This window comes from Rhagoletis pomonella, unplaced genomic scaffold, assembly GCF_013731165.1.
Source record: "Rhagoletis pomonella isolate Grant_MI unplaced genomic scaffold, Rhpom_1.0 Rhpom_scaffold_00002, whole genome shotgun sequence".
Lineage (NCBI taxonomy): Eukaryota > Metazoa > Arthropoda > Insecta > Diptera > Tephritidae > Rhagoletis > Rhagoletis pomonella.
Genome location: NW_023458556.1, coordinates 11669798 through 11695481, shown reverse-complemented (window position 1 = coordinate 11695481; position 25684 = coordinate 11669798). Strand labels below are relative to the sequence as shown.

The following is a 25684-nucleotide window of genomic DNA, read 5'->3' as shown; positions in this document are numbered from 1 at the left end:
GAACTATAAAAGTGCTCTAGGCTTCTCGTAAGCATGCAGGTTCTTGGTTCTTGTAAGCTTTGCTGACGAAATTTTTTTCAAGTATCATAAAGCTTGTAGCTTGGAAACAATACTGCATATAAGTAAATAAAATATAGAAAAATTAATTTACGCTTGGTGAACCTGTGTTAGCCTAATTTAAGAACATATATGTAGATATAAGTAAAGTCTAGGCAAGTATTTAGTAGTCGAAGTGTATCTTTAAATATATTTAACAAAGTGTACATAACTATTTAAATATTAAATTACAAAAAAAAAAAACGAAACAAAAACAAGAAAACAATTTTATAAAAACTATAGCTATGTATGTATTATATTTGTATACCTCTTGGATAACGCGGATGCCCATATCCGTGCCTTGGATGACGGGTCTCCTTGACCATCTCTACAACATTAGATACGGTATCGGAGAACCCAATATCATGATGTATGTATTGATGGCCTCGCCGTCTAGGACTTGGAGATCTGGCCAATGGAGATCCGTTATGTCTGATTTAGTATGATTATTGCAATTATGAATATTTTTTTATTAATTTTTGAATCAATTAAACTCATTAACAGCATACATTTGTTGTATTTTTGTGTATACTTTAGTGAGTTTTTTGTTGTTTTGTTTTGTTTTCGAATTCGAAAATATGTACGTATGTAGTGTAGAAACATAGTATTGTTTTGGTACTCACCTTAAACTCGGCGAACGGCGATGATGACCATTGTGATACGCGTGACCAGGATGTAAATGACCAGCATCGGCACCGGTTAACGATTCCTGAGAAGGATGTCTCGACGCATCCTGCAGTTCCAGCATCTGGCAGAGATCAACACGAAAGCAAACGTTTTATTTAGTAATGTGTTGTTACATAAACAATATTCTACTACAACAGCCGATACAGTAAGTACTTTTGGCAGGAAAGATTTACAAATATGTTACACAATTCAGTAAATAATTAGGTAATTAATTACGTAATTAAGTAAGAGGGGTATACATGTAGTTAAGTATATTTTGTATATTTATATAAATATTACTTTTGACAAACGTTAACGTATACATATATTTTTTATTTTTTTTTAAAGGTTACAAAAAAGTTAAATGCAGGGTAAATATGTTTGTATGATTATAGTTACATATGTATGTAGTACATACATATATACATATATATATATATATATATATTGAACACTTACAAATATAAATATTTGATTCTACTTAAGGCAGTATAAGTAATTTTTCTATTGGTAACTTTTTTTTGTTTTGCATATTTTTTCGCACTAAATTTTGACTAGTTTGGATTGTGACACTATTCACGGCTAGCTCATCTAAAGCTCTGTCCTATATTTATATTTAGTAAAAAAAAATAATCAACAAATAATGATCATCTAAAATCATTTATAAAGGAATAGGTCAAATGAAAACTAAATCAAATCATAGATTTCGAATGCAATTCGACGAAGACAAAATTACACACTAATGCAGGAAAATGCAAGTACACACACACATACATAGATATTGTAGCAAAACAGTTAGATTAGGTGTGCTGAATAGCCGGAGAAATGTGCATGCAGCTAGGTTAGATAGTAAAAAGAGGACTCTAAATAGGATTGGCAAGCATTTGCAGGGCATAAAAAAACTGATGCGTTTGCACTGCTGAACTGAAATTGATTGAGCTTGTGATTGCACGCATTGCATGTGGTATGTTGCATGTGCTGCTTGTATGTGTGTAGCTTGTGGAATGTGGCATGTTGCATATTGCATGTTGGCATGTGACATGTGCTGCTTGTGACATTTTGTGACGCATGTAAATAGGTGTGTGTAAACTTACTTACCACAAATTTTATTAAAAAAAAAAATATTTTAATTTGTATGCATGTATATGCAGTTAGTGCCGCATACACAAACACAACTTAAATCTATCGATGTGCGCATCTGCAAGCTATTCGTGTTTAAATTATCTCATAAAACCGTAAAATTCATACAGTGCCTTTCGAAATTGTGTTACTGTACATTCGGATATTCTATCAATTGTTTCAACGTTTTTTATTAATTTCCTTTCTAGTGTTTTTGGTTTTGGTTTAGTTTATCTTCGAAGAGTTCGACAGTTACTTATGTGCAAGGTTTTCTAATTTTACAATTTTTAATTTTTATTAAATAAATGTGCAATTTAAATTATTCAACTAAGTTGAATATTAATACTAAATGTGAACTTTGAATAATTAAAATAATTTAAATTGCGCTAAGGTCAACTTTACAAGAATCTCTAAAAGATGCTTACAAATTTTAAAAGTTTCTCGTAAATTTAAGGGATTATACGCTGTTGGAATTAAAAATATATATATATTTTTTTCGTTCAACATATACAGTGGCGGCCACTTGAATTGCGCCCTCTTTTGATACTCAGTATCGACAGTTCTCCTTTTGTTTATTTAATATGCATACATTTTTTTATAAAAAATAAGGCGGCATATTTTATAGGAAAAACCAGCTAAATCCGGTTTAAAAATTGTATAATAACTCTACAAAATTTACAAAAACATTTCACTTTTATAAAAGAGTTTTTATTCTACTTTTTTGCAGCTTTAGTACAAAAAGCACACATTTCAAGGGGTTAAAAACTAAAATTTTATTGTCGGGGGTGTTGCGGAATTTCTTTCATCTAAAGATAGATTTCCTCTTTTTAGAAGAAATTGTCCAGCAATCTCGACAATTGAAATTTTCTAAACTCAATAATTAAATGTTTTTTCAAAAATATGTAATTTTGAAAAAAAAAAATGAATTCAGAAAAAGCTTTAAAATCGGATTTACATGTCTTTTGTTTTTTAGAATATGCTATATTTAAAAAAAATGACCGGCACTGTAAATGAAACGAAATTTTCATAGAGTACGTATATGTATGTATTCTATGAATATTTAACTTCTATGTGAAAACAGCCTTAACAATTTTGAATGCGTTTTTCTCCAAAGTTGCGTTTTCAAAGTGCGTAAGAAAAATTCTCGACAAAAGCAATTTTGTTAGAACAGAACGCACCAATAAAAACGAATTTCAGGAAAAATGCTTTACAAAAAAGTCGCATTTGTGCATCTGCTAACAACGTATAACCCCTTTAGGCCAAAGGCCATGAAATTCGTTCCCAAATTACATGAAAAAATTTTAAGAAGTTGTCTTTTCCATAGAATATGTTCACCACACAGATTCCTTATGCCAGTATATATATGTACATATATACACAATGGTTTTGAAGCTTAGAAATGGAAAAGTAATCTTTATTTCAAAGAATTCCTACACGCAGAGGGTGGATGGCTGCTCTGCGTACGGTAAGAGGCTTTAAGCTCTGTGCTATGGTACGATTAATTAATGTGCGCATAGAAAAAAAGCATAGACCGAAGACCACCTAATAAAAAAGAGCCAAAGTTAAAAGATATCTCTATCGTTTTTCTTCAAAATGAAAGCCTTCTTATTTTTAGTGGGAGGCGTCGAGGGTCTGCAGGTGGGCTAATCTCATATTTTTTCAATATCAGAAGGTCTGTCTGGTTTTTTGCTCTCATTGAGCAGACGGGACTGCAGACAACTTGTTGGACTGCTTACTGGTCACTTCAAGTTGCACAAACACCTGGCATGAGGCATTGGGCCGCGATGTGTTGAGGTTTATTCATAAATAGAGCAGATTTAAGAGGCAACACGAAAACAGTACAATGGACGGTATGTTGTCTGAGAGCTATTTCTTAAAAAGGCGTAATTTTAAATGAGTTCAAGAACACATCATTTAAAGTTAATAACGAGTTTATTCAACACGCATTCTGCAAAATTTGATTTTTAAAAGACATTCTTGTATACATATAAAATCTATACGAATTTTTAAATAGAAGTTTTTTAGTTTTTCGCCCCTTAGAGACCTTTCATAGAGACCACTTTCCTGTTTCTAGAGGTCATATATTTTCTCTGTGTGGGAACAAACTAAAATGCGTTAACCCTACTTTAGTAACCTCTCTGACAAAAAAGTTTGGAGAAAAAAAAATAAATTCCCCCAAAAAGAACGGTGTATCCGCCTTAACTAATGCTATACTTCTGTTGGATATCAAAGCTAATAAATAAATAAAGTTTATCGACAGTAAACTGAATTGCTATATACACCGCTCAAAATTCAGTACCGACTTAAGAAACGTTTATTAAAAGTAAAAAAAAAATCTATTTCATATCGAATGCCGTCCTACAAAAACGAACCTACAATAACTTCACTAACATTTATTTACATAATTTTTTTAAATACCTAATTGACAATAGATAGTTGAAATTTTTTTCACTTTCACTAAAACAACATTGCATTCTACAAGTAGAAACTCACTTACTTTTATATGTATAGTATATACAGAATTGTTTATAAATACAATACCATTGAGTCATGGCCGAAACAAAAATTAGTACATAGTTACACCTAAACATGACAACAACTGTACACTAGGCGTAAACTCGTATAAATTAATACGAAAATTCTTTTACTGGCACGTACATACATATATGTACATATACACGTGTATATATTTATGTATAATTGGGTATGCACTTAATATATAAATATGTATACACAATAGAAAGAGAGAGAGATTGCACACTTATTCATAACATACATACAAATACACAGTACGAGTATAGTTTAGTAAAAATTGGAATTTCTTTTACCACTGGAAGTGTGTCAAACTTATTCACCTTTTTGTTTCTGAAATTATTTAGAATTAAAAGAAACAAGAGTATGTATTTGATCATATACAGAGTAAGTATGTATATCGATATCGATAGTATTTGTTTGTTAGTATGCACAAATGTATGGACATAAGCGATGCAGTGAGAGATGCTTAAATGTAAATTGAATGACAAATTGAAAATATGGTTATTCATGTAATTAGTAAAAATCATGCGTAGGATTTAAGAAATGATAGCTAATGAGTCATAAAGTAAATATGATGAATGAGATAAAACGAATCAACGATGTAGATCTCGAGTAAGAGAAATTGCTCATCTTGATGGCCTGCCTATGATCTAAACATTTTTAAAGAGAATATAACTATCGTGAAATCCTTTGCACAGAGACCGGCCTAATTTTTTATAAGATTTGAAGAAGTTCGTCACTTTTTATCGAATTTTTGCTTCCGAGGTAATATTTATATTCGTTCCGAGGAAAATATTTTTATTTATTTTATTCTCTTTATATTTTTATAGCAATTCTAAAAAAAATATATATATATATTCCCAATATAAAATGTATGGAAATTTAAAAAAAAACTTAACAATTCTGGGGTTCAAGCACGAAAACTCAAAAAAGTTGATTTTCCTACGCATTTTTGACCACCCTAGTGTACGTATGTTTGTGGAAAATTGTTGAATAATTTCTGAAACTAATCAACATTCTTTCATTTCAACAGCATATCAGAGTGAACGTTGTATGTATTTTAAATAAAATGAGGTGCACGACATAAGGACTAAAGAAAAAGTTATACCAATTTTGTATATCAACAACAGTTCCACCATATTTTGTTGTGGATGCGAGTTGATGAACTACTAAAAAATTATTGATCAAAAAAGGTATTTTGTATGCCCACCAAGCGTAACTTTTTTCGCCAAAAGCCATCACCGAAACCAAGAAAAGAAAAAATAAATATTACGGGCAATTCAGATCATCAACTTTTTTTTTGCTTAAGAAGTGGTTTACCGTTGTAATCGTACCAGCACAAGAGACGCGGAACTTTCAGGCCGCCTAAAAGTGATCGTCATACCAGAAATCGTGCCTAAAAGCCATGGAACAATAATGGAGGTTTGAAGAGTGAGAATTCCAAGTATTTATATAACAATTTACCTGAATATTTGTACGTGAAAAAAGAGATACACTCAGAAAAGTGTTTAGTTACGTCAACTAAATACGTTTCTCATGATTTGGTATTAGTTACGTTAGTTGGTGGCATTTACCAAATCTAGTGCTGAGCGAAATATATTTAGCTGGCTCTTTTCGCAGTGTAATGGCGCGCGATGCAATTTCTCACACTCCACTATTCAACCACAATCCAGACCAGTTTTTGCGCCGCTTCGAAACTGTAGATAAAATATGACTTCATCATAATACTCCAGCAACTCTAGAACAGCCAAACCAACTAACTTCTCCGGTGAATGTTAGCTAGGCCAAGATGGGCTGACAAGAGAAAGTCCGAGACCGGTACTAAATATGTATCCGGGAACCCTCGTAGTTTATCAACTTAGCAAAATATTTTTGTCTTGGATTTTAATTTCCGAAAAATCAGAGTTTCTAAAAGCTTCGTGTACTTCGGCACGCGCGTAGGTCTCGTGTACTGTATAATATGCAAATATTTACTTTTTGTGGCTTTGAATTAAATTATGAATTCATATTCAAAATCAGGGTTGCATTTTCCCTATTTAAATAGCCCACGTTAGGCAAATACAGTATAAACATTTGATCTCTTTTCAATCATCAATCGTCACTTAAATTGTTGATCTGAAATCGGTCCCAATGTATCAGTGACAAATTCTTATCACAGTTTTTAATACGGAAAAATATATGAACTAAGTTTAAATTTGTCAGTAAAAAAAAAAATGTTGTCACCAATATAGAGTTGGGTTATAAAACTCTTAAATTCATTCACAGTCGAACCATTTATTATAAAGAACTCGCCTACCGAGGAACTGTTACCATTTATCAGGAAAGCAAATAGTATCTAAATTTTTCAGGCTTACTTATAAGGCCTTGTCTAACTGGTGCTATAATCACTTGGAACTGTTTTGCTGTCCGGCGAAACAAACAAACAAATATTTGCATAACCGAAAAATTGTATGTTACAAGCTTGGCCTGTGGACTCAAAGATCTTATTCTTGGTGCGTATATGAATGCGTCAATAATGAATGAATGATGAATGGAATGCGCGAATGTAGAATTTCAAAAATGTGTTATACATGTGTGTACATATGTATGTATGTTTGTATGTATGTATATATGTTTCGATGTATTCAAATTAAAAGCGCACATTTAATTTAAACACATACATTATTGAATAGAGAGAGAGAGAGATTAATTTACCTAACTGAACGTTTTTTGACCGTTGTCCGGCGTGCCAGTGATGCCAAACTGTGATCGGCATCACCGTTTAGGTGATGATGATTTATGTTAGCTAATAAATGCGTTTGTGAGTTGGCGCCACCATCGCCATTTGCCTCATAGCTAATGGAGCCCTGACGCGATCCGCCTTTGTCGAGCGCCGCCATATCGAGCAGGCAGTTGAAGAATGATTGTTTCTGTTTTTTGGGGGTTTTGTTTCAATTGTTTTTTTTTTGTTTTCATTTTCAATTTAGAATTTTGGCGAAACGATACAATCAAGTTTCATATTCATAGAGTTTAATTGTTGTTGTTTTGATTTAGTGCAGATTGTGTTCCGAATTTGTTGAGTGTTACCAATAGCAAAGGTTTTTAGTTCAATTTTTACGATTCCAGGGGTGATCAGTAGGAAAAATGGATAATTTGTATGTATGTTTTTGGTTTTTTTTTGTTAATTTTGTACAGTGCATTTCCGGTGGCGTATTCCATGCGATTTCGGGCAGCATTGCAGGTTGGTTGTTTGGTTGATTTACAAGTATTTGCACATTTTGTACATATTTTACAATTTTGTTAATTTTTTTTTTGATTGTTTTTGAGATTGTGATGCGTAATTATAAAAAGAGAATTTTGCGTTGTGACGTGTGTAGGTGAACAGTTATTCGTAAAATTGGTGAAGTAGCAATAAGAAAAGTATTTTTTATTTATTATTTGGTTTATTTTACATGATTAGTAGCACCAAAAAAAAAAATAATAATAATAAAAAATAGATGAAAAATTTTTAAGTTGCATTCAACAAATAATAAGTTATTAGCTTAAATGTATGTACGTAAGTAGGTATGTATGCATATGTATATAGAGTAAAAGTGAAAATTGATTATGATATAAGCTCGTATAGCAATATTTAAAGGTTCATATTCATAAGAAATAGTATATATTTCAAACTTACTATATATTACAGTTTAATAAGATGGTGAAAATCTATTTGAATGTGGTTCACGCTCTACGCATTACCGATCGAGCCGAAATTGTTTTGAATTTTGTTTTTTTTTTTTTTTTAGAATTTTCAGCAAGCAATTTTTTACTAGACTTTTGTTTTAAATAAACTATTTTATTTATAAATGCAGTTTTATTTATATGTTCTAATTACATAGGTTTAGTTAATAGTTTCGGGTTATTCACTAAACCTTAGAGTGAAAAAAAACATGCTAAGAGCACTAGAGAACGATTCACAAATTTGACTGAACTATTTTCACGTGTTCATCAGACAAACAATGTGAGTTTTCAAGAAAAATATAAAATTTTAAGGAACTTTGGACTAAGTGCATGCCGAAACTTAAATGGAATAAGTGAAATAAAAAATAATAAACTTTTTTTTACATGCTACCAAAATCAAATCGGCCGCAGATTTTCAATGATAAAATTTTAAACAAAAAATTTCTTAAAAAAAAACTAAATCTAACTCTAAATATAGGACATATGTATTTATTTTTTTTACTCAATTCCTTGCGCTGCTACACACTGAGATCGCGAATTGTTTGCCAAATCGTTTTGACCGTACCATACTATATATTTTCATATGAATTTCGCACCTATCTAGTTTAACATATAATTTATTGGTCTAATTAGCTAAATGTTGATTTTATTTACTGCTTTAATTATTGTTCGTTAAGTTAAAAAAAAAAATCGTATACATAGAAAATATGAGTAAAGGTAAAATTTTTAATGGGAATTATATATGTATTTCCAAACACTATGTATTAACGAATAGACCATAGCAATTTCTACAGGGCATGAATTTATAAAAAAGTTGTGTACTAAATAACTTAATCTTTATTTCAATCACTTATTATTAATAAATTGTGCCTCAATGGTGCATTGAAATAAATAGAATAACTAATGATAAGTGCGAGGGGTTTTTATTGTAAAGATGTACATATGTATAAGGGTGCTTTTTTCGTGACTTTTTTTCACTCCCAACTCGAAATTTTGTGGAAAATACCTAAAAAAATTTTAAGCACTTAATATTAATACTCACTCCGCATTGCCTCAATTTCAAAGCCGAATATCTGAAAAATATCGTTGTTAGAAATTTGGTGTTCCGGAACTTTTTTGTTGGGTTTTTAGTGACCCCTACTACCTCGCTGGTGGGAGTTAGAGCTACGCAGCAATGGGCACTTACGTATGTGAGCATTCAATTCTAAAGAAACCCTATCATTGACCATAAAATGCCTCTGAGCTGTAGAATTTTAAAGAAAAAATTTTTAGTTTACGTGTATTTGAAATGGGAAATCTTTGCACGCCTTGGTCGAGCAGCTCCAAATTTCCGCTAATTTTTTAAGTATTTTCCACAAAATTTCGAGGTGGGAGTGAAAAAAAAATAGTTGGGAAAAAGCACCCTAATACGTATGTATATTCTTGTTTTATGTCTTTTCGTTTTACGTGTGTCACTAAATTCAAACCGTGTGTTACTTTACTTTCAACGTTACTGTGGCCTTACTACTGCTAGAAGAAGCATAATAATAGGACTTTTTAGTTTGTGCTTTTTCCTCCTACATATATATGTGTGTATTCCTTCAGAAGGCAACTTCGCGAGTAAAGCTCCCAAACAACACTGCATTTGGTGGATGTTGGGGCTGAGGCTACTCAAGACAATGGACCTTATGAATAAAAACTAAGCATTTGCTTTTTCTGAAAATTTCAGACCTTCTACTCGATTTATTTAAATAAATTTATAAAATGTTGAAATTTTAAGTAAAAGCGATTGCTTAGTTTTTATTCATAAGAGTCAATAGCTAGGAAGGTGATCCTGTAAGCTATCTCAAAATATAAGAAAATCATAGATGTGGCTAGTAGAAGATAAACAACCTCAAGGTAGCAGCACTATCAGATTCTTACAACAATGTTAATCTCCGGGTTGAGACGGAGCCGTACCAGTTATGCGCCAAAGATAATAACCCCTACCTAACGCTTATTTACATCCTCCTCCACAAATGCCAAAGCCAAGGAGGGTGGTACAACTAGACACGAAACTGTATAACAGTGAAAACTTTCGAGTTCCATCGCTCAATGGCGTAAATTTTAAATTGTCAAAAATGTCCAAGTTTTTGACAGTTATTCTCAACTCTAGGCGCTCCTGCAAATGAACTAATGCAGAGCGAAGAAAGAAAGAGCTACATTTATTTCCACCTTAAACATATTGGTGTGGTGGTAGTTGCAAAGGATATAACTACAAGCATGACTATGGAAAACTGGACTTTGGACTTTTATTTTATTTGAAATAAAATAATCGGTCAACCCGAACTTTTATTTTTTTTTTGTCCTCTAATAACAGTTAAACTTGACCAAATATTTTTAAGGCTATTTCAGTCGTCTTTCATTTGATAACAAATTTTTTCTATTTGTATAACCGATTTGTTTACTATTAGGAAAGGTCTTTTATTTGGCCAAGTTTAACTGTTATTACTGAAATATAAAGAAAGTCCGGATTTTTCAGTTATTATTGGACTTTTTCTCAAAAAGTTCGATAAATGAAAAGAATCCAGGATTCTTGTCCAGGAGGTCCTCGGATCAAAGGAACATAGATAACTTTCTTGTACGACAATATTTTTCACCGAACATCGAAAAAAACTATTATTTTCGGTCCCTGCTTCATAGAGACGGTAATTAAATCGCAGATATGCCCGCCAGTAAATGTCCTGCTCAAAGATTTATTAGAACTGAACCATTTATCGGTCTTCGCCGAACTTAATCATTATTATTATTTTAGGTTGAAGAAGAATTTGAAACATTGCGAGAACTAGGGGATTACAGAAAGTTACAAGTCAGTCAAAGCCCTCATTAGTTTCCAAATTTTTAACTAAAAAAAACGCTTATACAAAGCACGTGTGTCTGTGTGTCTAGGTAGTAAAAAAACTAAAATGTATAATTAAAATTAATACATCCTTATTTAAATATTTCTAAGTCTCTATATAAATTATTTTAAAATATTTAATATTTGTTCAAACATGTGCATTTACAGGTGCGGCGCTAGCTCAAATTCCAACGCAAAATTTATCGACATTTGCCAATTCAAAAAAAAACTTTTATACACATAATTTGGATTGCGAACAAAAACTTTGTCGTCGTCAAAAATTAATTTCTTAGCCAATGGATATATGTATGTATGTATATGTGTGGTTATCTGTTTAAAAAAAAAAATTTGTACATTTTGCGTTGAAATGAATCAAAGGACTCAATTATAGTTATAAGGAAATAGCTAGTTAGAAAATTATTTCAATGAAACAAACTGGAAAAAATGTTCAAGTATGTACAAGACTTATGGAAAAATATTATTATTTCATTACATACAGATGTGTATAGTATTTATGTATCTACATAAGTATATGGAGGCTCGAGCAAAATCACCACACTCATACAATCATTATGTAGGTAGGGGAGTTCTCTGTTGTTTAATAGGAAAATAGGCCACACTTCAATGTGTTGTTGTTAGCATTCGTATTTGAGAAAAAAAATAGTTCAAATGAAATTCATTAAGAAGCATTTTAAAGTAAGAAGCAGAGCAGAATCTAGCCATATGTATGTATGTAGGAATATATTAAAATTAACTGTGTACACATTAGAGGCTTGAGGTGAAAAAGGGGGAAGTTGCGTTATTTACTATTTATTTATAAGACATCGATTGAGCTTTGGTTGCTGGCAAATTTATGTATGCATGTAGGTACATATGTATGTATGTAAGTAAGTAAATTCGGGTAGGTATGTATATGAAGTATATCAGCAAAACGGGTAAGTTTATGCTAAACGCAATACATATGTATTTATGCCTTTATTTATACATATATGCATGTATGCAGCAATATTTTAAGTAAGTATTTAGAAGAAAAAAGTATATTTTCAAAAAGATTATCGAGTATGTAAGTATGTATGTAGTTAAGTGGGGAGTAAGTCATAATAGGAATACATATATACACGTTAGTTAGTCTAGCAAAATGCATAGCTCTAGGTATTTTTTATCTTTTTTGTATTTGAAAAGTAATGGTACTTGAAAAAGACCATTGGACAATGATATAGGTACCGGCTGATCGTCGGCTGTCGGACTAGGCATACGTTCATCGTCTGTTGTGTGGCGCTTTCTCCGCTGAGGCCATATATACGAATTTTGCCAGCATGTTTTACGTGTAGAGGCATATACATATGCACAGTGCAGTCGAGAAGTTTTGGAATTTTGAGCGATAGTGTTTTGCAATTTTCATTTCGATATTTCGATTGTTTCATTCGTTTTGACGCGATAAACATATGTGAAATGTTTGTGATAAAAGAACACACAAAATAGTTTGCAATTAATTCAACGCTCAACTTGTACGGGGTAATCAACGAAAATATGTATTTATGAAACTCTACAATACGCTAGTAAAAATGTGAGACTTGAAAAATATTATAATTTTTTTCTTTGGCAATTTCTTTCATTCTTCAGATCAGTTTGGATAATTGGAGTGCCTTCAAATACATTAAAATTAAAGGAGTAGTCCAAAAATATTTTCACCTTTTTCAAATCCCCATTTTTACTCGAATTAAAACTTTGTGCATTCCAAAGTACAGTTGTCAAATTAATTTGCTATGGTCATTAAAAATTAACGTACATTTAAGTAATTAAAATAATAACTTAATTAATTTAGTTAAGTATCTGCAACATTATACAAACAAAAAAAAAATAACGACGACGAATTCCTACTATTACAGAACAATAAATAACAACTCTTAAATATATTTCAATATGTATGTATAACGTAAACATTTTTTAGATCTCCAAAAATATTTAGACATTTAATTTTTTTAGTATTTTGCTTCAACTTTAAATATTAAACTTCATACGGAGTTGGAATTATAAACTTTTAACTAAAAGATGCATATTTGTTGTTGTATATTTATGTATATACCTCCTTCCAATTCTGCATTTTTTTAAAACGTATTGTTTTACACATTTTACATACAAACAAGTGAGAAGAAATGATTTGCATTACAAACTTATCGGCAATAATTCTGCTATATTTATTTAGTTGTTTTTTTTTTCGATTTTGATTTTATTTTAGAAAAACTTTCTAAATTTAAATTTGTGCTTGAATATATTTTTTAATATAATTTGAGTATATGTTTAGTCACTACCCAGGGATAGAGTACCTACAGTGATTGGCAAACGTAAACTGGTGACTTATACATTTGTATAAAGATCGCTAAGTGTTGCTTACGAATTTTTTGTTAGCTGAAGTCGTGCTTTTTGAATTTCAATTTCAATCAATATTAACAGAGACTCGTTGTAATTGTACACACTATAATTTATGAATTTTGCAAAAAAATATGGTGTAGGCTTTTAAAGTCAAAATATGAGAAAGCACTTTTTTGTACACTCCTTTTAGGAATTCCAAAGAAAGTTGAAATTTTATAAAAAAAAATTACATTCAAAAAACAAAAACTTTTTTGAACTTTCTCACTATAAAAAACTATACCTTTTTAAACACTGGGTCTTCTAACCTAAAAGAGTGTCTTTCTTTCTCTGTTCAATATACTCAATTGCTATTGCCATCACCATTAACAGAGGTATGGGTCGACGTTTGCAAAAATGCTTACTTCCATTTTCTTAGGGTAATACTTAACTACATCCAACTATCGGCATATATTTATGTATGTATGTAGATTTTCCTTTAGGTACATATATTCCCAGGTCTTGGAGTGTCATGAAGGTGGGTTTTTATACTGAGGACCGGCAAAATTTCAAAAAAATCCATCTATATTTTGCTTTGCGCTTCAAGATGATCCAAAAATTAGGATACCTATGAAAAGATCGATCGACATGTACATACACACGTAGGACGGGAGCTGCTTTCCCCGAAGAAGCCGTCGCCTCTCGGAAGGCAATGGAAAACAACGGAGTGTACTATTTTTGTCACAAAAAAACTTCTCATAAAATCTATTTGCCGTTCGGAACTGGCGATAAATCGTAGCTGATTACATTTGTGTAACAAGATAAGGACACACGCCACAAATTGAAGGAGAAGCTCAGCCAGCAATTAGCAATAAGGTATTCATGATCTTACACAGGCTTTTTATGTACAGTAGCAAAGCAAGTATTCTATGAGCATTGGGCTCGCTCTAATAGCGGTGACCATGTCAGCTGACATGACCTATCCTATGTGATTTACGTGTTAACGAAAATTCACCATCGCACAAGGGTGACGTTATCGTTGCTTCTCTCTTTATTCCAACGTCAAATTAGTAAGACGGAAACCGTCATCTCACGTAGATACACTACGCAGCTCTTTAGTCAATTTGATGAATTCGCCTGGCGCCTTCTGATTGCCTGAAACCTCGGTTCAAAGAAAAAAAACCGTTTTAATGAACCAATCCAAAGGTGAAAAAACTGTGTGCGCTACTGAAACGAAGCGACCACATTTTTTATCTCGCTCACTTTCCTGCTTGACATAACCAGGTCTTTCTGGCCCATTGGAATTCACGCTGTGAGGCTAAATACCATACAGAGTAGTTCTCAGTGTATATGCTGCTTGGTGGACGAAAAAGTGGACGCATTTCAATTTCTATTCCTAAACTGCCAAGTTTTTGAAATACTGCGATCAAAACAACTATAATCGCACTTTTTACATAGCCCGTAGCCAATGCTTGCCGCTGTGAAACTTCGAACCCAAACCTGGCCTTACTACGTGCCCTTAAGATCTTAAGCGTATGTAGTGAGAGCCATTTAAAAGCCACAAAATCATACTATAAAATAAGGCGAATGAAGGTAAATATTTATGTAGTTAACTTTACGGTTGTTGATAGTAGTTTGACTTTAAAGAATTTAAGATTCAAATAGTAGTATGTCGCGCTTATACCGACTACTGCCATGAGGCTACTGGTACTTGTAAATGTCACCCCCTGGGTACTTGGATAGTCGCAAGTGTAAGCCCATATTGCAGATTCTGCTTTATTAATAGGAAAACTTTGACTTTATAAATATTTCGATGTTATTAACCATTGAAAAAATATTTAAGAAAAAGCTGGCGCCTACGAGCCGAACACCACATCTTCATAATTTATGTATTTTAAATTGAAATTCCAAGAGCACGCACTTTCAGCTTAAGTGATATGTATATTATTTTTTACATGTTTCAGTTACCTAAAAATATAAATTTTGTTTTTCCTACACAATAAATAAAAAAAGTAATTTTAAATTAAAATCATATAAAATATGCATGTAAAAACCGAATGGCTTAAGATTGACCTCCAATTGCTTATATATTGTATCTACCATTTTTGTGATGCTAAATATTTTACAGTTTTATGCACTATGAATTCATATTTACACTTATGTATGTATGTATATAGAGCTAAAAAGGCCTCAAATTCTTAACTCATACAATGTTTTTAATTGTTCAATTGACAATTGAAATTCACATATTTTAATATGAATGTGTATGCATATGCATACCTTTTTTATATATTCCAATAAATAAGCCAATTTATTCTTACATCACTTATGTTTAATTGTATATGTATATAAAATTGCAATGCAAAAACTTACCGGCATGCCAGAATCAATTTGTCCAAATCGCGTCGTACGCCACGACTCCAATATCAAGAGACCGGCGTACACTTTACCAACCGACAATTTGCCCTTATTCAGTTGGTCTATGGGTGGTACAAGCAAATCCAACATTTTCTTCGCTTGCAAAGGCCATATATTCGTTATGGTTTCCCTAAGTTCCGAATCCGCTTGATCCATTTCCTCCGCTAAAAGTACAAGGAGGCGGAAGGAATAGGGCATAATTAAATCAATTGCTTTTATGTGGTTTTTAATGTCCAGTGTTTTTTTTTTGTTTGTGCTAGTTCTATTTATTTGGCATTTGTGGCATTCGACTTACCAGATCGCATCTTTATACTCAGATTTTCGCGTATCAACGCAAACAGCGTCGTTGTAAATTGTACTCTCATTTCATCATCCAAAGGCATATTCATACGTATCAGCTTCTTGTAGGCGAGGCGATTGGGACATTTGTTACCGAACCCCAACGGAGGATCCATATTTTTCAACATATCATACATTTCCGTATAATGTATTCTACCACTAGGATTTTTTCGTTTGTTCACAGGGGTTTTTTGGAATTTTCATGTGATTTTCCAATTTGAAAAACGATTTGTATTGTTTCAGATTTTTGTTGGTTTTTTTTCGATTTTTGTTAAAAGCACATATGTAAATAAGTAAGAAAATTAGTTAATTTCTTGGAAGTTTTCAATTATGTTGTGGTACATACACACAACGACACACAAAAATACACGAATAGGACAAAATTTACCAAAAAAGCAATAAATTACGATTAGCTAGTGAGCAGAACAAAATTTGCAGAAGAATATTAGCCAAATTTATAAGAATAAATATGTATGTAAACTACAAAGCGTGGAACGAAAATGGAAATTTACTATATACACATAAAAAATATTAAAGCAAAAGGCGATACGATTTTTCGTTGAAAATAGTTTTTGCTTTGTTTTTGCGTTACAGCTATGGGAAAAGCTTGAAAGACGTTTAAATACAACAAGTAAATAAAAGAAGCTATAGCGACTTTCTCCAAGAAATCGCAAAAGGAATGGCAAAAAGTGAAACTTCATCGTCTTCACAAATTGTTATTTATGGTTTAACAACCTTTAGATCGGTGGTGGGCATCAGTTTGCTCGCGGGCAAAGCTCTCTCAAGCTTTGTATATACATATTTAGTAGAGAAAGTTTGAATGAGCTTTGTCCGCGAGCAGGCCGGTGCCCACCACCGCTTTAGATACTAGCAGTATTTAAGGATTTTAAAGCCTTCTCTAGGAATTTTATTTTTTTTTTTCTAAAGCTTCGTCGATAAGCTATATAAAGTTATCGATATATGTATGTATATTTAAGCCTTGAGCAGCAGCTGCGAAAATTAAAAAAAAAAAAACAAACTCTTTATTTTTTAATTAATATTGAGCTTTCGTGGTCTACAGTTTCAGCTTTAAATGAAAGCTTAGCGTTTGCAAGCTTTCGCTGTTCCAACGGGAGACTGTAACTTAAAAAAGAAATCCTTCAATGCGTACTAGCAGTTATATGCGAAGCCTATATAATTGCAAATATACAGCAATGTATATACATATGTAAGTACTTCTAGCAACTAGAAATTTTAGAAAATTATTTAATAAAAATGATATATGTAGCATATAGTAACGTGAATGAGTATGTTAAAAAATTCGACTCCTTGAAATTTTCTTAAATCTTCTTCTTGCACCTCGAAGTTTTACTTTGATATGGTTTTCATATTTTCTGTTTTTTTTTACATTCTTCCAATATGAAGCAAATACGAACAAATAATAATCATTTAATATAATAAAGAGCTTTCACATAAGCTCATAAATATTTACACGAAATCAAAAGAAAATATTTTAACAATAATAAACACATATGTATGTATGTATATATGGTTATGAAAACAAATACAAAATATTTCTGTGTATATACACTGTGATAGACATTGTTGTACACAACACACTTTTAATTTACAATTTAGCTGCAGCAAAAAACAATCGGTCCGGCAACGGCTAGCCAAATATGACAGTTCCAAATTTTCTGCGTCCTTGACTCCCATTGCACCTCTACTCTGGTTACTGCGGACGTCACGTAAAAAATAAAAAATATGTTTGCCAGTGACCTACGATTTGGGCGTCACTGTTCCAGGTAGGTTAATGAGATTGGCTCAAAAAAGGGCACATTTGGACTGCTTAGCTAAAGCATAAACGTCTGCCATCCGCTCTCGTCTAGAAAGATTGTGAAGTTGAAAATATACATGATTCTATGCAGCGTGCGCTGAGGTAACGCGGCATCCATCTGAACCAAAGTTTTCCGTATGTAATTGTCTATTTGCTCTCGGTCAGATCTTATAGGCTACTTATCTGCGGCGCAGTTTCCTGCAATGTCAATATGACACAAGTGCCTACATGAGTCTGACTAGGAAATAACCAGACGCTACCGAAATAGGAGTCAAACGTTCCCATATTAGCTAGAGGGAACCGTGAACGAGCTCTATACTATGTCGCGGACTTGGAAAACTGTAATCTCAACAGAAAACTAATAGATTCGCCCCTTAGGTCGCGCTTTCTACTTTCACATTCGGAGAATTTCGCCTTATTTCCTGTTCTTTACGTATCATCGCGGAGGAAACTATTTGGTTTTAGCAAGTCCTAAAAAACCACTTGTGTCTCGAGGAATGTGCTGCTATCGCAGAGATGAAGGAAGATGCCCAAAGGGCCACGACGCGATCAGGCGCAATGCGAGCAATGGAATATGGGAAACAAAGTTATATATTTCAGTTGCCGGCCGAGAAGAAATTCGCCCAAAAATTTAGCCAAAATTAATTTTCGAAAATATTGAAAATGGCTGATGGCAGGTCCACAAATTATAAACAAAAAACTTTTTCACACTAATGAAAGCTACCTGCGGAGAAAAATGTAGACGTGACGAAAATTCCAGGCATAGTCTCGAAGTGTTGCAAAGCCCTTCAACGGGAACTTTGTTGTATGATAAAAGAAAAGATCTAACCAAAATTTATCCAAATCAAAAATGGTCCATCCGAACCATTTGTCGATTTGACCTACACTGGCCCAAATACATATGGTAAATATGTATATTGGCATCATGTGATTTCGGTTTCCTAAACCAGTTTATACTATGTACATGTATTATTGTACATTATAATCTTACTTCAGTGTGTTGAATACAACTTGAAATACATTATGCAATTAGGTACATGTATGCGTGAGTTTACAAACCATTTACAACATAACCAATCTGTAACCCAAAAATCCTACTGGAATGTGAACATTTTGAAAAAATTGTTGAAATGAAACACAAATATGGTTAAAAAATTATCAAAAATAGTTTTTTTTTTTCTGTTTACAAAAAGTAAATGAAGTGATTAACAACGTTAACACAAACACATAGAGATTAACAAAAAACTAAACATGTATGTAAATAGATGCACAAACGAACAAATGTGATTTTGCTTAAATTGTTTCGATTTTTCGAACAGAAATTAATGAAATAAGTAAATCTATATTTTTGTTTTATATTAAATTGATAATTACGTCGCATTTGGATCATATTCAGCCCATATCCGAACGAACTCGTCCAAATGATGGGCACCCAATATGCTGGAGTCTCTGGTGAGATAATCGAAATTATCCATAATAACGGCAACGAATAAATTCAACATGAGAAATGAGCAAAAGAATATGAACGATACAAAATAAGCGTATGCCAGCGTTGAGCCGCATGTTTCGTTGCCCTTGTCGGCTTCCTCGTCGCATGGCCTCCCCTTAAGGCACGCCAGCATAATGTTCGGCCACGCCTCGCCAGTTGCACATCTATAAAGATTTTACGCAAAGCGTTAGTACAATATGGATCAAATAAGTTGTGTGCTACAGAGATAGCGTAAGTACTGTGTATGACAGTAGATACATACTATAACTTTTAAATATTTATTTATTTTTCTATTATACTAAGAATACATTAACTATACATATGTATGTAGTAAATATACAAGTAAAAGCAAATTTGTGTGTGTGTGTGTGTTTTTTTTTATAAAGTACATAACAATTTCGGTTTACTCGTTTGTGTTTTTGTGTGTATGTATCTATTTAGTAAAGTTTAAAAACGCGGCTAATCATATTAAATGCAAGTCTATATTTGCAACTCGTGTTGGATAGTACACAGCTGGGATGGGGAATTGAACTAAATGCGTATTTTTTGTACCGTTTGAACTACGCTAAAATTTTTGTATACTCAATAAAAAAATAAGTTGCCATCAAAGAACAATAAAAAAATCTTTATAAAATCAGGTAATTGCTTTTTATTTTACTTTTTTAAAGTTACATATCTATATATAAACAGATATTACTTAGGTGAGTACATTAGATCGGTTCGCTTTGCAAACAAAAGCAAAATATCTAGTTTTCTCTATAACTTTTTTATTTATGGCCCGATTTTATAAATGTCCTCGAACTGTTTGAGATCATTAAAATTTGATAACTTACTGAAATTGGTAATTCAGGTCAAGACGATAACAAAGCCACATTACAATCGGGTTACAAATAAAAAGTAATGAGTATTTCTCGATTTTGGCTATTTTCGGGACTCGTCACACGGAAAACTTTATGGCGCTTTTTGCAATCCACTCTGTCGCATTTACATACATAATTTAGTGTGTATGTACAGTAAAACTTCGATAATTTATTTACAGTGGTGGTCGTTTTTTTTTAAATTTTTTTGTTACTCTTAAATATTAATTAAGTATATATGACATATAGTTTTAAATGCAAATTGTTGCATACTTTAGAAATTTTTAATAAATATATCTCGTTCCGCCACTTAACCTTTTTTATTTTAATATCTAATTGCAAATAGCTGATCCGAACTACTTATCGCAGCTTCACTGCATATTTTATACAATTTTCAAATTATTTCCAAAGATTTTAATATCTCTACAAGTGCTAAGTGTCAACTGTTTTATGAATTAGTTAGCAAGAAAAAACGTATGACCTTATTCATAAAAAATAAAATAGATTTATAGAGCTCTATAAAGTGACATTTTTATACAAATTTTCGATATATAAAGCAGTTAAAGTATTCTTTATTTTTTATAAATTTGGGTGTTAGTTTTTTAAGATGTTTTTTTTTTTTTTATATTTCTGCTTTTGAAAATAACTTCAATAATAAGTTCATTGGCTGCATTAAAAACAGTCTTCAAGTTCTCCCGGGGATAAGGTCCCGCACTGGCATGGAGTTTTTCGATTTGCAACTGGTTTAGTCTCACATGTAATTAATTGTTCTGTTACCTGTAGAAACAGTTTGCTTTTTTTGTTTGTTGTTTTGTGTACGACGAAAAAGTTTAAAAGCGCAACATCTAAAATTGAAATAAACTGGAATGTTTATATGTTGGGAATATTAATCCTGGGACCCTGCATTTTCCAGGTCCCGAGAGTACCGGGATTCTTGGCAAATAATCCCGGGGTTTTCTGGATTTGTAATTAGCACTGATGGCAATAATAGGAACTCCTTTACTTGGCTATATTTCTGTTCTCTTAGTAAAATTACGTTTTTAGTTTTTCACTCTGACGACAGTAATTCAAAAATGATTTACAAAGTTCAGTGAAATGTCCTTAGAGAAGAAGTATGGGTATCAAATTAAAGAGAAATTCTATAGAAGGACTGGTAAGTATTGAAAAGTCATTTTAAAATTTTATCCTTGAAATTCGGCAATATTTGTTTTTGAAAAATTTATATGTTAAGAATTTAAATAAACTTGATAACATAAACGAATTTCGTCCTTATAACTTTATCAGCTTAAAAAATTACCAATTCGTTCTTGTGAATCCAAAAATTTCTAATTTTTTTTAATTATAAAGAAAATTCCTCTCCCATTTGGTACCCATATTTTTATTCTACATTGCATTGACTTTTTTAAATAATTTTTGGAAATAATCATATCTTTGAAATTACAAAGTTCTTTAAAATAAATTCCGACGTCAGAGGAAAAAAACAAAAACACCTAAACCCAGGAATAATCCCGGGATTGAGGTAACGACACCCCGAAAATCTCGGTAATCGTAATCTCGATAAGTCAAAACGTGAAACGAATGGGTAGGTCGTATATAGCTGGATACAAGGTCTACCGTAACTTTTATCGATTGCTCAAATTTGAACCACAAGATTGGTAGTGGGCTCAAACTATACACAATCCATGCAACGGCATCTCTTCGAAACTGGCAAACGATGTAGGAAAACTCTGAACGAGTGAGCCGCGAAATCTATCGTGGACGTGGTATGAGTTCACGGGCAGAGTGAAATATCGGCAAATTGCGCGGCAGACGAGCTCGCTTAAATAGCGGCTTACTTACGCTCAGTTAAGTCTTTTCCACGATTGAGAGAATACAAAGGTTGCGCCCAAGAATGATAGAACACAAGAACAATCGAGCTGAGAGCAACTGGCCGTGACGTCAATAAATACCAGAATGAAAGAGCAAGACGAACTCGACAATAAAAAGAGGAAGTATCGAACAAAAGGCAGTGCTGCCAAGTTTTGAATTTGAAAAAGCACCAAATTTTGATTGGTGTATTTTATAGACTTTATATGAATACATAATTTTATTGAAGGGATGCCGATTCAAATCAATAAAAATCAATGTTTCTTGCACAGCGGTTGATTTCTTCTGGCATAATTGAAGGTGGTGCCACATATTTCGTTGTCGCTTATGATTGTCACTGTGCCATGATTTTGTTTAAATTTTTGTACAATTGTTTACCACACTTACGATTGCTATAAATTTTGCATCCATTTTTTTAAGATTTTCTAATTTGGTGTCTTTAAACTAAAAACAAAAGCACCAAAAACGCACCAAGCACAAAACTCAAAATTTTTCGCGTTTTGAATACCCACTAAATTTGGTGCGAAAAGCATCAAGTTGGCAACAGTGAATGTAAACAAAAGTATTTTATGACGTCAGCGATTGGGTGGATGCTGTCAAATCGACGAAGAGAGGGTTAGCGGTCCGCGAATGGCGCGTCCTTTATTTTCTGGATCGTGGGTTGCGCCGATCTCGGACCGCTATTCCTCTCTTAACGAATTTGACAGAATCGTTGTTTGCATGACGTCACACTTGTGCAACTTCTTTACGTTTTCCTTGCAACATTTTTTCTTCTTCTTCCATTCTTGCTCACATTTTGGCATTTCTCTCTCGCAATTGCACCAGTGTGACGTCACACAAAAGTTATTCTCAAAAATCCTCTCTGATCGGCGCAATCTTGTATTCTATCATTATTGACTCTTTTCGTGATGCAGGAAACCTTCTATCGTCTTGCAAAATTATCATAACTGACAACCTAAAAGTTGTGAGCGGAACCCACGTGTCGGGTTACTTAGCTAATTTAGTTTTTTTAACTATCAGCAGAAAAAGGTACTCAAAATTTTACTGAGAAATACCTGATTTTATAAAGTTTAAGAATTTTTTTTTTCACATTTGGTTGTGATATAAATAAATTAAAAACCTTGAATGCTTCTTCACACGTAAAACGACTGTTTCAATACCTTTTTATACAAATACATATCTACACAAGTATTTATGTATGTATGTATGTATGTTAAGTAAAATGTCTGGCATTATCTAAGAATTTTAGCATAGATTTGATTTTAGCTGTGTGAACTGTGTGATATTACTTTAGGCATATTATTTAGTATTTAATGAGCATATTTAACAAACACTAGTGCACTAAAAACTATTAACTGGGAACTGTAATCAATTAATTCTTGAAAAATTGCAAGCACAAGAAAACTTTTCAAAATAATAAGGTTGTCTAAATGAGCATGTGTATATACGAGTAAATAGTAGAGAGTGAAATAAGTGTGTATGTGTTTATTTCTTTTTTGAAAATAAAAATTCATACATTATAAACTATTTTATATGGACATAAAAAGGGTTAAAGAGCACAAATTTTAAGACGAATAAAAAATTATTGGACAAAATCCCAAGGTTGTGCAAAACAGCTTTATAAATATTTTTTTTTATGTTTCTAAGCAAATTATTTGCAGTTATTTAGCAAACAAGGCATTGACACATTTGCAAAAAAAAAGTTGCAAATATTTCTTTTGTGAGATTGGCACTTGAATTCAGCGTTTCAATGCCAGGTGTTTAATTTTATTTAAATGTGACCTTCATCAGCTTTCGTTGTAGATCACAACACCTTGAGAATGGGGTTCTCACATGGGGCCCGCATAAAGATAAGCGCTTTTATAAATTCTGCCAAATTTTTCCCACTTGCTTTTCGTTAGAGCATTTTTGGTTGAGTATATTTTATCATTAGTAAAATCGACTTTGTTTGTTTCACGACAGCAATGCGGAGAAAACGCTGCCTGTCCCCAGTCAGTTGTTTAACAATTTAATTTAAAAAACGAAATAGAAACATGTCCCTTCCATCCAAATTTCTATAATTTAAAACTCTCGAGCACAGTTTTATAAACATAAAATTAGACTAACTTAGTTGGAATAAAGGATGAAAATATTGGATGAAATCACGAACTCATTGTTCCAGGCCTAATTTTAGTCCCAACTGTCTAGCTATTCTTGTAATTGATAGAGATTGTCTAAAATAGGCGTAATTTTTTGCATCTCGCGGGCTTAGTTTAGTTGGGCTCCATTTTAGCAAAAAAAAAATCAGTATTTGATATTGAAGAATGTCGATTCCCCCATTTAGGTTGCACAAATGTGTAAGCCCAAAACCTCTAGAAAAAAGTTGTGTATAACTTAGACAAGAACCCAGTGTGCTACGTCTACAGTATAACCTACAGAGCCCCTTGCCGTTGACTATGGATTCGATGCTTTATCCGTCAGATGAAGAACCTGCTCAAGCCCATTAAAGAACGAAAAAGAGACAGAGGGCTAAATCACTGTCGCATGCCAACGGTATCGATATCATCGCTTTTTGCCGACTGTTTCCCTCTTCCAATATGTATGTATGTATGTATGTATATTGATTCAAGAATTCAGTTTTGGCAATAATAATTTCGGAGAATTAAAAGAACTGCGTGTGTTAGGGAACCACAATAGGAACCGAGAATAAAGTCAGTCTTGAAATCTAACTACGAGTATGGGACCGGAACAAAAATAGTGACCACATCCGAGAGACGGTTTCCTAGATTATTGGAAAGAAAGGTCGATGAAAGATTTCTGAGGCTTTTAGTATTAGCGCCGGTAGTTGGAAAGGAGCCACGATATATATGGATTTTTTGTCCAGATATTCGAATATCCACTATCTGTATTATACGGATAGTCAAAAAATCTGGATATAAATTCTAGCCCTAATAGACGAATCTAGGTTAGTTAAGGTTGTAAAGCTTTTCTTATTATTATTGGATGCATATTTGAACTAGTAAATTATAGACTTTCCCTTGTAATTCCTCGTAAGGATTGCCAGAGGTGTCAAATAGGATTAGGGAAGAGAAGAAAAGCCAGCGATGTCACTTACATATATATTAACGGTAGAAAAACGCAGCGATATATCCTAAACCTCATCACGAATGAAGATTAATTGAGACCCAAATTATTTAAATCTGGGTGTCCTACGACCCACTTAAAAGCAAAGCCCTCTTAGGAATGAGCAACAAAGTGTAGTGTGCACAGGGCCAGTTGGGGTGCATGCCTTCAAAAGGGTTTGTCGCAGTTGCGATGACCCGGGCTCAATAGAGAAAGTCGAACACTTGCTGTTCGGGTGTGCAGCACTCGCAAGGATGAGACTAAAGACAGTCCGCAAACTATTCCTGCAGAATATTACAGTGTGACGTACTGAAATTTATTAAAGCCGCCAAATTGTTGTAGATTACACGAGTTGTGGAATCAAAATGGCAAACATGCTTATTGCTTGTTACCGGCGTGACAATCCACTTAAACCAACCAACCCTTCCGTGCAATTTTGAATAAGTTGATTGGGCGCTGACTCGAAAAGTATT

The 25684-nt window shown here is 32.8% G+C and overlaps 1 protein-coding gene across 1 annotated transcript in view; it reads right to left on the bottom strand.

Moving 5' to 3' along the window:
• The window catches only part of LOC118733090 (voltage-dependent calcium channel type A subunit alpha-1), a gene marked incomplete in the record, with an annotated part of 130634 nt that overhangs the window by 13371 nt on the left and 91579 nt on the right, over positions 1 to 25684 (bottom strand). Inside the window, 7 exon segments of the mRNA XM_036462293.1 lie at positions 365 to 528; positions 720 to 844; positions 4737 to 4746; positions 7111 to 7325; positions 15698 to 15906; positions 16038 to 16240; positions 19272 to 19550. Coding sequence (XP_036318186.1) covers positions 365 to 528; positions 720 to 844; positions 4737 to 4746; positions 7111 to 7325; positions 15698 to 15906; positions 16038 to 16240; positions 19272 to 19550 — 1205 coding nt within the window.